At 35.2% G+C, this 13,444-nt stretch overlaps 1 protein-coding gene across 2 annotated transcripts in view; it reads right to left on the reverse strand.

The window, feature by feature from the left end:
- Positions 1-6,824: 6,824 nt before the first annotated feature.
- The window catches only part of RRP15 (ribosomal RNA processing 15 homolog), a 36,324-nt gene continuing 29,704 nt past the window's right edge, over positions 6,825-13,444 (reverse strand). Inside the window, exon 5 of one of the 2 annotated variants that reach the window (XM_036931856.2) lies at positions 6,825-7,343. In XM_036931856.2, coding sequence (XP_036787751.1) covers positions 7,200-7,343 — 144 coding nt within the window. In that variant the 3' untranslated portion in view covers positions 6,825-7,199. Of the gene's footprint in view, positions 7,344-13,055; positions 13,205-13,444 lie in introns of those variants that run through there. The other variant, XM_036931864.2, reaches the window with a different exon arrangement.

The following is a 13,444-nucleotide window of genomic DNA, read 5'->3' on the forward strand; positions in this document are numbered from 1 at the left end:
GGGTGAGGGAGGCAGGTGGGGAGGGAGGGAGAAGGGGATTGAGAGGTATTATGATTAGTGCACATGGTGTGTGTGGGGTCACGGGGAAGACAATTTAGCACAGAGAAGACAAGTAGGGACTCTGTGGCATCTTACTACACTGATGGACAGTGACTGCACTGGGGTATGGGGGGGACTTGATAGTATGGGTAAATGTAGTAACCACATTGTTTTTCTTGTGAATCCTTCATATTTCAATGATACCTTAATTAAAAAAAGTATTATATTCTTGCATTCATCTACTGACTTTTCTGTCTTAACAAATTTATCCTATCCATAGTTTTTAATCTTACATTTTCCAATAACATTATTGACAGGTGTGTTTTCACTAATTTTCACAGCAATCAGTCATTTTAAATGGCAGGAGAAAAGCGGCAGTACCAGTTTATGTAGAAGTTCTCTTACCACTGAACTTATAGGTTGTCTAAAAATGTCTTGCTTGTTATTAAAGAAACAATGCTATATCGTTCACACAGCATTCTTTGTAATCAAGATTTTTTCCTATGGAGGGTTTCTAGAAATAGCATTACTAGGTCTCAGTAAGTACTATCTGCCAGACTTCAAACTTCTGTGGAGGGAACTCCACCTAGAAGAGGAATTTACAATGATATAGATATGAATGACAAGTCTACATTCACAAGCATCTAATCCTCCAAATGCACAATAGAGAACATTTCTTGAGACCTGTCTACTACATATCAGGCACTGTGCTAAATAGACACTATGCATAAGTTATGCAAATTCTTAAAATATGAACAAATGTATACCTATGTCTAATTTACATGCTAGTGAAATACAATTTCACTTACCATTAAGTGTGTTTGGGAGCCTTTGCAAGAACCAATATGGCAGTTATGTGTCATGCAATTCCTAGTGTGCCTACCATTTGTAGAGGATATCACTTTGAACCTTCTGGACTATCAGCTTTTATATTTATAATACACTTAAGAGAGCCCAGTGTTATTGTACGAAGACAAATATTATGTAGAAACAGCTCTGATGTTATGCTTGGTACTATTCAGTATTTCAGGGTAACTGCTGTGTCTGGCTGCCTTGCTGATGTTTTGAGAGCTGATGTCAATCCATTGTTTATGTCCATTCCATGGGAGAGGATATATTTTTACCTAAGATTGAAGTCTGGTTCTGCAAATGCAGAGGCAACTGTCTTGCAGCCAGAGGGTGAATCAACAGCTGCAGGGCCACCCACGCATAAGGACACAGGGCTCAGCTGTCTCTCCATTCCGAGCCCCAGTTGGTCCTAACCCCATACAAATTTGGTGTTCGTGCTTTGATGTTTACGAACCAACAGCATTAAAAATTCAGGATAATGGCTCAGGGGTTAGGGAAACTTATTTATACAAATGTGGTTAACACCTCATCATTTTAAACTGGCCGTGCTAATAATGTTCATTGTGCTCTGCTTTCTGTTTGTTTTTGCCCAAATCTGCAACCTACATTTGCTCTGGCAGAATGTGGAGTTTATGCTGGACTAGATAGGAGCTGTTGGTATTAGAGTCCTCCAATTGAAGGCACTTCTGCAGGAGACCCCACAAATAAGCAAGCTCTCGAGTGTAAGCATGGGAATTCACTGGCTTAGATGTTATCTGCTCTCTGTTGTTCTGGAACTTCTCATTATGTCCTTTTTTGTGCATTATAAACCTATTCTTTCAGAATACATCACTGAAATTAAAACCTCAGTATATTCATCCTAAACTGCAGACATAACACTAAAAAACCAAATGCTATGTTATTGACATTGGCCTAACATTTAAGGACAGTAGACACCTTAGAAAATAATTCTAAAGCAACTTAATGTATCTTTTTCAAAATGCGAATAGTGGAGAAAAAACTGACGATCAAAATCGCATCAATATTTCTATACACTTCATTGTATTGGTAAGTTTATGGGCTAGCCCAACACAGACTATAATTTCAGTATTTACTGATATTAGCAAATAAATGCTCTGTAACTTTCTCCTCCTCATAGACCACTGCCAGCCACATGTAGCTTTTAAAATTTAAAGTAATTAAAATTAATTGAAGTAAAAAATTCCTTTGTATCACTAGCTACATTTGAAACACTCAATAGTCACTTGTGCTACCGTATTGTAATCACACACAGTCCTACTGGACAGTACTGACTTAGAGACTAAAATTACAAGGCATTATGCCCTCTCCTCTAGCACTTACTCTCATTTCCCTACTCAAATGAAAACCAAGGAATATTTAACAGAAAGCTAAACATACAACTCTTGCTATTGAAGGGGTAAGGCAAACAATACGGAGGAGCCAGGTGAGCAATGCTGGACCAATTATTCTTAACAAAACTATGTAAAACATCATTTTGTAAGTCCGTTGCTAGCCCAAAAGGTTCATCACACATCTAGACAAAAACCCTAAACCAAAATTCCCTGAAATTATGCCTTGTAGACTAGATGAAAACTATTAATGGGGTTGTCTAAGCAAGAAAGCACTCTTAAGAGAACCTAAAATTATTTAAGAATTGTTAGAAGATATCTTCAAGCTATGAAATTCTGATTAGAGTCACCACAACTCAGTATTTTGTGAAATATCAATCACTATTTTAAATGTCTTATCACCTACCTCAAATACCACTCTACTTTCAAATCTGTTCACAGGTCCTCTTGATTAAAGTATTTAATCAAGTTCCAGAAAAGCTTACTCAGTGAAAAAATTCATCAGACCTCCCTTTGCTGCAGTTGTAAGATTCACCTAGCCAGCTGGCCGAAAGTCAGGCTCCTGTTTTCTTGGGGCCAGAATAAGAGAGCTTTTTGTAGGCACAGAGTAGTTCTCGCTCCTGTTTCCAAAATTTGTTCTTACTGCCAATTTACCTCAAATAGTCTTTGTATTCATAATATCTGCAGAGCTTAACAGACTCTGTACCTATCACTAACATACCAAACGGAGACAAATATCAATCGCGTTGATCCCCATAGATGAATTTAAGGAAAGAGCAGAAGGAATTGTTTCCCTCAACTTAAAAGTGTTTCTGAATACAAACGAAGTAAACATATGAACTGAGCACCAACAAATTAATCTACTCACAGGTGCAGCTAAGCTTCATTATTCCAGGACCCCTATTAATGTCCAACTAGGATTCTATTATAGTAGTCTTTCAGCAAATATTTTTTAAGTCATAGATAACTGATTTATTTCAAGTTATTACTGTTAATCCAAATTGCCACACACTCAAATCCCAGTGAGAGCTTACTGTGGTAATTTAACTTTAAAAAGAGGAGTTTCAACTTTTTGGTTTTTACAGGAGTAAAATTCTCTCATCTTGCCACAAACAATCATTACACAAATGACAGCACAGCTTCTGGAATGGGTGCTCAATTAATGCTAAATGATTCACTTACCTTTCTAATTGTATTAAGAAATTTAAGTCGAGAAACAATAGAAGCTAAAGTTATTCCACATCTAAGTTAAAAATGTAGTTATTTTTTACTATGTTACACACTGCTACAGGCTGTTTATGCCCCTCCTCCACTTCCCAATTCATGTTGAAGCCGGTATCACCAATGAGACGGTATCCGGAAATGGAGACCTTTAGAGGTAATTTGGTCATGAGGGTGGAGCCCTGCCTGATGAATGGCATTAGTGCCTGATGGAGGAGACACTGAGAAAGATGGTCTCTTTCCACAATCCCCAAGGGAAGACACAGTGAGAACTCAGCTGTCTGCAAACCAGGAGGGCGGCTCTCAGCAGAAAGCAAACCTCCCAGTGCTGCGATCTTGAACTTCCCATCCTACCGAACAGTGAGAAATAAATGCTTGTTTTAGTCCCCCAACCTATGGCATTCTGTTATAGGAACCTGGACTCAGACACACATACACACATCCTGAAAAAATTACAACTGTTAAAAAAATATACCTATTGATTTTTCAATCAATTGCTTTAAAAATGAAACCCATGGGGTACAAATGTATCAATATACAAAATACAATAATAGTACTCTGTAGTCATTAAAGACTGAAAAATTAAAACTTCCATCTCATTTCACTTATGACTCAATAAATTTTTAATAAAAATAAATATATATATAGGAAGGAAAAAAGTTATCCAAAAGATGCAAAAGTGTTAACTAAGTTACTTGATCTCGTCTTCTCTCTTCTGGAGAAATATTTATGCTCTTTGAAGATTCCTTTAGAGGCATTTTCTTAGGCCTTAACGGTTCCTTTAAATCTTTAGCAACCCAATTTATATCTTCAGTTTGTCCACGTTTCTGTACACACTTCCACCTTAGGACTTTACTGCTACTCTATGTTTAACGAGGGTATCTTCACTCATCTATAAACTGTAATCAATTTGCTTTGTAAGTAAGTACTATACTCATGTCTTGAAGACCAGAACGGGTAGCAGGATACGTTTAGTTGGTGGCCACTGAATATGAACTATATTCATATGTGCAAAAGTGATTAAAAAGCTCTAGGAAGTTTTTCAGAATTCAAACATTCCCTTTACACCTACTTGTTGTAAAAGACACAAAATAAAGAACTTGGACTTCACCTCAAATAAAACTCTAGAACCTCCTATTGCATCATTTGGGCCCTAAGTACTGAAGGTGAGGCTCAGAACTATTCTATCTGAAGTTTCCAAGATACACTTTTCAGTAAGAATAATACTTAATCTACATAGAATTCTAGGTAACCTGAAAATAAGTTCAGTACTCCAAGTTAAAGTGCTAAACCACTAAAATGATCTAAGTTATTTTTAGTCTAAACAAGTATTATCTTTGACTTTGAGATTTCAAAGTTTAATAACCAATACTAAACTATGCTAAATGCTGAGAATATTCACCCAGCCACCTAACTATTACTAGTTACTTGGTAACTATTTTCCATAGTTCTTTCTAAATTAAGAAAAATAACCTTTTATACTATTTTAATAGTTAACAAAAATAAAATCCAAATGTTATAGTTACATAAATATGAGAGGGGAGCAGCATAAAAATGCAGTTTTCCCTCATTAAACAACTCAAAGACATTATCAGAAGATGGGATAGATGCAGAATTACTTATCTGATTTATGTCAGAAGAATTTAAATGTTGTAGGTAAAATACTTAGGGCACAGGTGACAGATTATGTAAGACATTCATCTAAAGAACTTAGTTTCTAAAATAGTGTGTTCATCTTTAGATTCATATTTGTAATCAGTGGTATTTTGCTAAAGTATTTTATAGTCAAGATGAAGAAATATTAATACATATGAAACATCCCATCTTTATGAAATTATTTCATGTAATTTATATATGCTTTATAGGTTTCTAACATAAGTGATGTTTTCTTATAGTGGCAACTCTTATAAAATGTCTGTAAGAAGGAAATCTATCTATCTATCTATCTATCTATCTATCTATCTATCTATCTATCTATCTATCTTCCTTACTGTCAATTTGAAAATCTTGTTCAATTTTTCTAAATTGAACCAAAGACAATACAAAGAGCATATGCTTAAGAAATAACTTCTTAGTAAATGAAAAGCTATTTACCCATTTCTATCATCTGAATATACTATTCAGAAGAACTTCTGCAAAGCTAATTTAATATTATCCAGAACAAGATTAATAGCAAAAAAAATACATTATCTTTAATTCTGAGAAAAAAAATTTTAGGTGATGCAAATTTTTTGCCCCAAATTACATATGTGTTAAGTTATATTTAAATATTTATCTGTGTTGTTGTATCAGGATATTTAGCATTCTTGTATTATTGAAGAATATTTGTTCACATTTATTTATATTATCCTGACATAACAGCAGTTCTATAAGTAAGGCATTAAAGTTCAAAAGTTGGAATAAATACAAAAAATGCATTTTGAGCTTTGCTGGTTTAATCACTTGGTATCTTAAGTGTATACCTCCCTTTAAGATAACAAATAACAGGCCACAAAATAATTTAAATTTAGTTATGTAACTCTATAATTCAAAAGGGTTTTGAAATTATAAACATCTCCACTCTAGCACAGTTTTGGGGGGAGAATTATTGTTTGATATATAACAGATGAAAATATGTGTAACTGGGTAGTAGGAGGGAACTATTTTTATTATGGAAAGATGGAGAAAGGAATGGATCCGTCTTTAAAAAAGAACAGATCATATTTGTTAAATAATTCCCCTACAGACTTTAGATCTTAGGCCCGGTTACACAGAAATTTTGGAATGATATTAAAGCACTCTCACTTTCTCTTCCCTTTTTAACAACTAGATAACAAAAGTCACCCAATTTAATAATGAAGGCAACACTCAAATCAGATGCAGTACCCTGAAGCTGATTACCTGTTCTCCAACTCCACCATTTCACTGGTCAGTCAGACCATAAAAGAGAATCTAATTCAAATATTCAGAGGGAAAAATGAGGGACTAAAACATATCAAATATGCTTCCTAAGAAAGTATGCCTTCTTGTATAAGTTCAACATGAGAATTTCCATCTTAGTAAATCTCTCATACAAAACTAATAACCCAACACTTAAAATAAATTTAAGTCATTATTTATGTGTGTGTGTGTGTGTGTGTGTGTGTGTTATAACTTAACATAAAAAAGGAAATAAAATATAAGAGTAGAGACTTGGTATATTTCTTAAATCATATTTGTCAGAATATTGAAAAATATAATCATCTAAGCCCCAAAAAACTAGCATTTTAAATTTTACTACATAGGTTTTCTCAGTTGCTCATCAAAACAAACAATGACCTTCCTCCCCCAAACTATAATTACATAGGTGTATAAGCTGGAAGGCTGAAAAATATTAACTTCAAGTGGTTCATTTTAATCATGAAGATTATTTATTACATTTCTAGAAATACTGGTTAACACTGAAACAGAACACCAATATCCATGACCAATATGCAAGCATAAAATGATCCTGGAAAAATGTGTATCTCTCTCTGGCCAAGTAGAAATATTTCTTTTTACAAGTGTTCTAAGGAACAATGCTTAAAATTATACAAGGTTTTAAAAATGTAATTTTAACAGAATTTGACATAAAAAAAGGAAACATTAAAATTGGTAATAGTAAGTAAGTCTTTTGGCTTTTTTTTACAAACAGTATCCTTTTAATTCCCCAACTTTCACAGCATGAGGTATTTTTCTAGGAAAATTAAAATGTTTGTCCATTTTGTTTCTGATCACATAGAGTCATGTGTCGGAGTCCCTTCCAGATCCTGGCCTGCGGAGGTCCGGTCCGTCACTTTCTTTGTCCCAGTCTTTCATGGACGCCCCCATCATGAAATCATCACGTAGGATCGTCCAACCTGGGCTGTCTTTTGATTTCACTTTAGTCTGAGGACAATTACAGAATCAAAGTATTTAAAAAGCAATTTAGTCATACAGAAATTACAAAACAAATCTGTCAATGCTTAGTTTTACAACAGAAGCAAAACCAAGACAAATTACAGATTGACTTTATTTATATACTATGACCATATATGTACAAATACGTGATAGAGCTATATGTTAATAAAATATTTTAACCCCACAGAAAAAATACACGCATTTTCTGCAGGTGGGCAGGAGAATGTAGTAAAATCTACATTTGTTAACAATTTTTTAAATCTTCTGATAAAATAGACAATATTTTTTAACATTCAGTGACAATTTATTAGAAAATTTTAGGCAAATTATCTTAACACAAATAGAAATTTAACAAAGGCTTTTAACCTAAAATGAATTAAAGGAGAATAAAGGAAACTAAGCTGGTACGTTAGGCTTTTATAGATGTAATCTTATTTAACATTTGATAAAAATGTGAGCCAAATATTCTTTATTTAGGTTATGATCTCACTGCCTATCCAATCACATTATCGAAAGACATGCTGAAATTATAGATTATTCAAGCAGCAATAAACATAATATGTAGTCAATTCATTTTGTTTATTCATTGGATTTACCTAAGACCATACAAGAGCCTTTCATTTCATGGTACAACAGTACCACCTTGTGGTATTAAGTAAGTAATACAATACATGCAGAACTAAGCTCTGATATTTCTTTCCTTCATTCCACAAATATTTACTAAGAATTGTTTATCAAGCACTGCTCTTAGTATTGGAAATGAAGTGATGAATAAAACAAAGTCCATGTCTTCATGGAACTAACATTCTACATGCTTTTCTACTTATTCCATTCATAGAAATACACAATGTTGGAAAAAACTCTACATATGCAAGAAGCCATGACCTTTGGTTAGAAAACAGTATCATCTTTACAGTGCTATTAACCATATAAAAAGCGATTTCTAAAAGAAAATATATTTAAGACATTTGCTGGGTTATGAGAGATTACTTATCTAATTCTGCGAAAGCCACCTTTTATTTAAAAAAAATAACAGCTCTGAAAAATTGCTCCATTTAGAAAAATAGGACAATATTACAAAAGGAAAAATGTCCTACGGGTTTATTCCCACCTTATTGGGATCAAAGAATCCAGCAGAGCTTGTGCCTAAAGCTAAGAACTGTACCGTATATAAATGTAAGCAAAATTTTCAGAACTAAGCTTTGGTAAATCAAAGAGCACACTTGGTACTGTAATTTAATCAGCATAAAGAAACAAACAAAAAACACCCATGCTAGTTAAAAACCAACTGAAAAACAGCTCCAGTGCTTCTCATGCCACACTGATAAGAAAATAATAAAGTAGGAAAGTACGTAAATCTCCTTACAGGCCAAGCTAACACCTTTCCATCCCTCACTTCTCCAACAGCAATCAAACCTACATTACTAAAATGATGCTTCTGTTAGGTCAAACTGCCTAACTGGATAAAAGTCCTTTTCCCCTACTAGTTCAACCCAAGTTTTCTTTGCCCATATCCTCACCTTAAATAAGAAAAAAAGCTGTTCCCAAAGAACAGAGATCCACTTAGAAGCATTATTATAACTTCTCCTGTCAAGTTAATCATTCAAAGCTTTCAATTAAATTCCAAAAAGTATATGCTTCCTGGTATGGCCATATGGAAATCACTGACTAGTAAAGACTTATCCTGACATTAATATTCATGTTTACATGTGAATATGCACAGTCTCAATGGTAAGCCTCCATGGTCAGACAACTACACACCACTTGCTATTAACATGCTACCAGCCGAGAGCAGGCAATTCCGCATCACTGACGTCCATGCAGACTGTTTCCACCTAAGAGCTCACCCTGACAGCCAACTTGTGCTGGACTCTGAGTTACTCCTCCACTGGGTAGCACCCAGAAAGCTGTGGGTACCAGAAGAAAGGAGGAAGGAAAGAAAGGAACAGACAGGGGCAAAACCTGAAACAGGCAGCTCAGAAAGACAGGAAGGAAGAGTAGTGACCAAAGGAAAGGATTCAATAATTAAAATGTCGAGACCAATTGTCTGAAATGCTTGTCCTGAAAGACAATATGTAAACTGGTGTTTTAGGCAAAGAGAGCAAAAATGGAATAAATTCAAAGGGTCTTTCAATTGTCTGATCTGAAATATAATGATAAAGTTTTGGGGGGGATTTTGGTGGTAGCATTCATTTTTTCAGCCATCAATACAGTCCATGCCAGTGATTCTCAAAGTGGGGTCCACAGATCAGCAGTATTAGCATCAGCATCACTGGTTAGAAATTCAAAATGTGGGGCCCGATTCCAGACCTACTGAATCAGAGACTCTGGGGGTAGAGCCCAGCGATCTGTTTTAATAAGCCATCCAGCACTTCTGATGCTTGCTAAAGCCTGAGAATGACCCATGTATAAAAAAAAAATTTGTGTGTGGCAGTTTCAGTTACTATTATAAGACCAAGTACATTTTACGACTAAGAGAGAAGAGATTTTAGATCTTAGAATCCAACTAGACACAGTACTGGGTGCCTTATAAACTGCCATCATTCATGCTAACATTACAGTGGTGTTTTTACACTGTGAAGCAACAGAATGGAGAAAAAACCAGAAGAGAAAATTTCGTACAAACAAGTGTGGGTTAGAATACTCTAAAACAGGTTGTTTTCCATAATACCTGTCAAGATGGCAGCTTGAGAAGGAACACTGTCCTTAAAGAGTTAAGGGGAACTCTTTTATTTCTAATGCCTACACTTGCTGAAGAAATATGCAGCAAGACAAAAAGGCAAACTGTGTTAAGGAAGCAGTTTGAATGTAAACAGTCTTGCTCAACTGCAAAACTCAACAAAACAAGAGAAAAGTGATTTGTTGTTTTAAAGATAGAACCCAAAAGGACAAGATCCAAAGAGACATCAGCCGCACAAGTGCAGAAGGTGGAAGCAGAGATGGAAAGAAACGGTCTTGGCAGGTCCAAGAAAGATGAATGGTAAGACTGCAGCTGTCAAGCTGGACAACCAATGGAATGTACACTGCAGCATCTCTGAAATAAACAAACAAACAAAAAACCCTCAAAACCCCAGGAGGTGACAGTACTGGGTACTTCTGGAAGTACGGGTAGGAATGGAAGAACCAAAACAAAGAGAACGGGGTGTTATGCTGAGAAACAATTAGCTCTTCAGATCCACTCCCCATTGTGCACTGCCTCAGTAGAAGACGGGGTGTAACCTCTGGAGAAGTAGACAGCACAGGTACAGTACCCAGAACAGGGGATTAAGTTAAACACACACACAAAGTCCAGCCCTCCTCTCACACTGGGCTCCCAGAACGCTGGGAGGCAGACTTTTTTTCCTTTGGGCAGGCAGATGAGAAACACTATAGAAAATATGACCAGCTGCTAATAAATAACCCACCAAAAGGATGCCACAATAAAGCTCACGTCATGTGGACGACATCCACGTGTTCAGAGCTTCCAATTACCTTTTTAGGATTATTTGTTCTAATCATGTACAGACAACTAAGGTTCATCAGAAAGAAGAGAGAAAATAACAAAGAAACACAAAACTTTTTTAAAAAGCAACTTGTAAGAAAAAGAAACTATTTAAAGAGAAGAGAATTTAGGGGAAATTACCATTAATATCTTTGAAGATTTAGGAGATTATACTGCATCCAGAGAAATAGAATGGTTGCTATTTAAAAAGAAACATTAAGATAATAACAGCTCAAAATTAAAAACATGATGGTAGAAATAAAAAAAAAATCAATATTAGGGTGAAAAGATAAAGCTGAGGGAATCACCCAGAAAAACAGAGTAAAAAGGACAAAGTGATAGAAAGAAAAAAAAAGATAATTGGAGGACCAATCCAGGAACTTCAACATACAAGTAACAGTTCTACAGATAAAGAAATGCAAAAATGGAAGGGAGGAAAATCAATGAAATACTTTAAGAAAATTTCCCCGAAGTGAAGGACACATTTCCATTAAAAAAAAGCCTTCTTATCTGAATGTTTAAAATGCAAAAGAAAAATACCACATCAAAGACATAATATAAAATTTCAGAACAATGGGTACTAAAAGAACAGCATATATACTTCCATAAAGAAAACAAGTCACATACATAGATGTAAGGAATCAGAATCAATTCAGCTTTTCCTTAGCAACCCTGGAAGGAAAAAAACAACAGACAAATGCTGAAGGAAAATAAAAGTTTTCAAACTTCAAAACTCCAATACCCAGACACACAGCTACTGAAGTGTGAGGACAGAACAGAGGCACTTTCAGATAAACGAGTTGCCCAAAAGCTCACTTCCAATTAAGCCTTTCTTAGAAAACTACTGAGAACATCCTCCCCCAAAAGGTAAAATAGATCAAAAAGCAAATGATACAGCACAGAAATAATAACTGAGATCCACCACAGGAAAGAGAAGGGCATCTCCAAGATGAGAGCTGGATGGAGATTCAATAACGGTAAACACACATCAGAAAGGACAACCTGGAGCAGCGTGACTTCAGAGGAAGGCGTGCTGAAGGCTGTCATCACCGTGCCATCTGCCATAGCACCAGCACTTCTACCTGACAAATCTCTGGACGATGTGTTTTACCAAAACAGGGGAGCAAACCAAGAAAGAAGATACAAGATCCAGGAAAAGGGAATCCAATCGAGGAGAAATTACAAGATCACAAGAAATTTAAATCCCAGGATAACAACTGTGAAGTAGCCCGAGAGAGCAATCAGCCCAGAGAAAGGAGAATGGAGGATTCCAGGAAAGACTGTCTCAAAGAAAATAATTATAATTGATATTACCTGAGGTAATTAGTTTGAAAAACTACATAAACTAAGAAAGTTAAATATGAAAATCAAGGCAATTATTAGGAAAAACAAACAGGAAATGTAAGTAAGGAATATTACAGATTTCAGCTGTAAATACTTGTATAGGCCTAACAGTAAATGTTGAATACTGATTTAACAAAAAAGCATAAACTCTATTGAGAAGACAGGGGAGAAGAAATAGACTGTGTAAAAGACTGAAATCTTTGCCTGCCGTAAGAGCCAACAGATAACACCTCAAATTGATGAATCAAAAGATACAACTATGTGCATATTAGTAAGGAATATAGAGATGGATAAATGAGAACAGAACTAACTAGAGGAGTAAAAGGTGGTTGCCAGGGGAAGGAACTATGGAGGGTGGGCAGAATAGGGCAGAAAACTGCTTATCTTAGAATAAACCTTCTGGCAAATAGTGGCCTTTTAAGCTACATGCACAAGTAGGAACTAATTTAAAAAGGAAAAAACAGGACAGCAAGAAAGGAGAAAAACAATTCCTCAACCATTCTAACAAATCCTAAGTTTTTGCAAGCCTCCTCCAAATCTTCCCAAAAAATCTCCAAGAAACTCTGGTTTTATTAACCATGATTCTGCTTTCCTAACATATTCAATGAAAAAAAGTTAAAGATATGAATTATACTATGGAGGCAGACACTTTGCATACTGTTGCGTTACTTTGAAGCAACTTACTCAAGTTCAGAGTTAATAAATGGCTGAATCAATATTCAAACCCAGATCTGTTTGATTCCAAAGCCCAAGTTCTTTCCAAAATACTGCACTGCTTAAAACATAAGAACACAATATATTACTGTATCACCTGTTATAATAAATTACACAGTAGAATGGGTACTAAAATACACTGAAAACAACTGAATGTTTAAGATATTGGCTATATCTTGGGCAACTGTATTATACTACGCATTTACATAATTTCAACTTACTGCATCTTTTCCATAAAGATGATTTGCCAATAAGGATAAAACTTCCCAAATACACAGAGCAGCCACAAAGAAAGGTGGACCAGGGATTGCTATAAGAAAAGGAGAAAGGCAAATTCCAATTGCCTAATTCACTGGAAAAACTTGCCTAAGGTGATGCCTAAATAAATTTCAATGAATGTTAAGATATCATGAGAATTAAGGGGTTTTTGTTTGTAAAATAGAAGTTGTGGCAACATTTGACATATTATTTTTACATGAAAGAAAAGAGTTCTGAATTGGAATCATAGTTAACCAGTGACTACAACACTGCAAATCGGAAACTTTAGAGG

Source organism: Manis pentadactyla, chromosome 19 (genome assembly GCF_030020395.1).
Source record: "Manis pentadactyla isolate mManPen7 chromosome 19, mManPen7.hap1, whole genome shotgun sequence".
Taxonomy (NCBI): Eukaryota; Metazoa; Chordata; class Mammalia; order Pholidota; family Manidae; genus Manis; species Manis pentadactyla.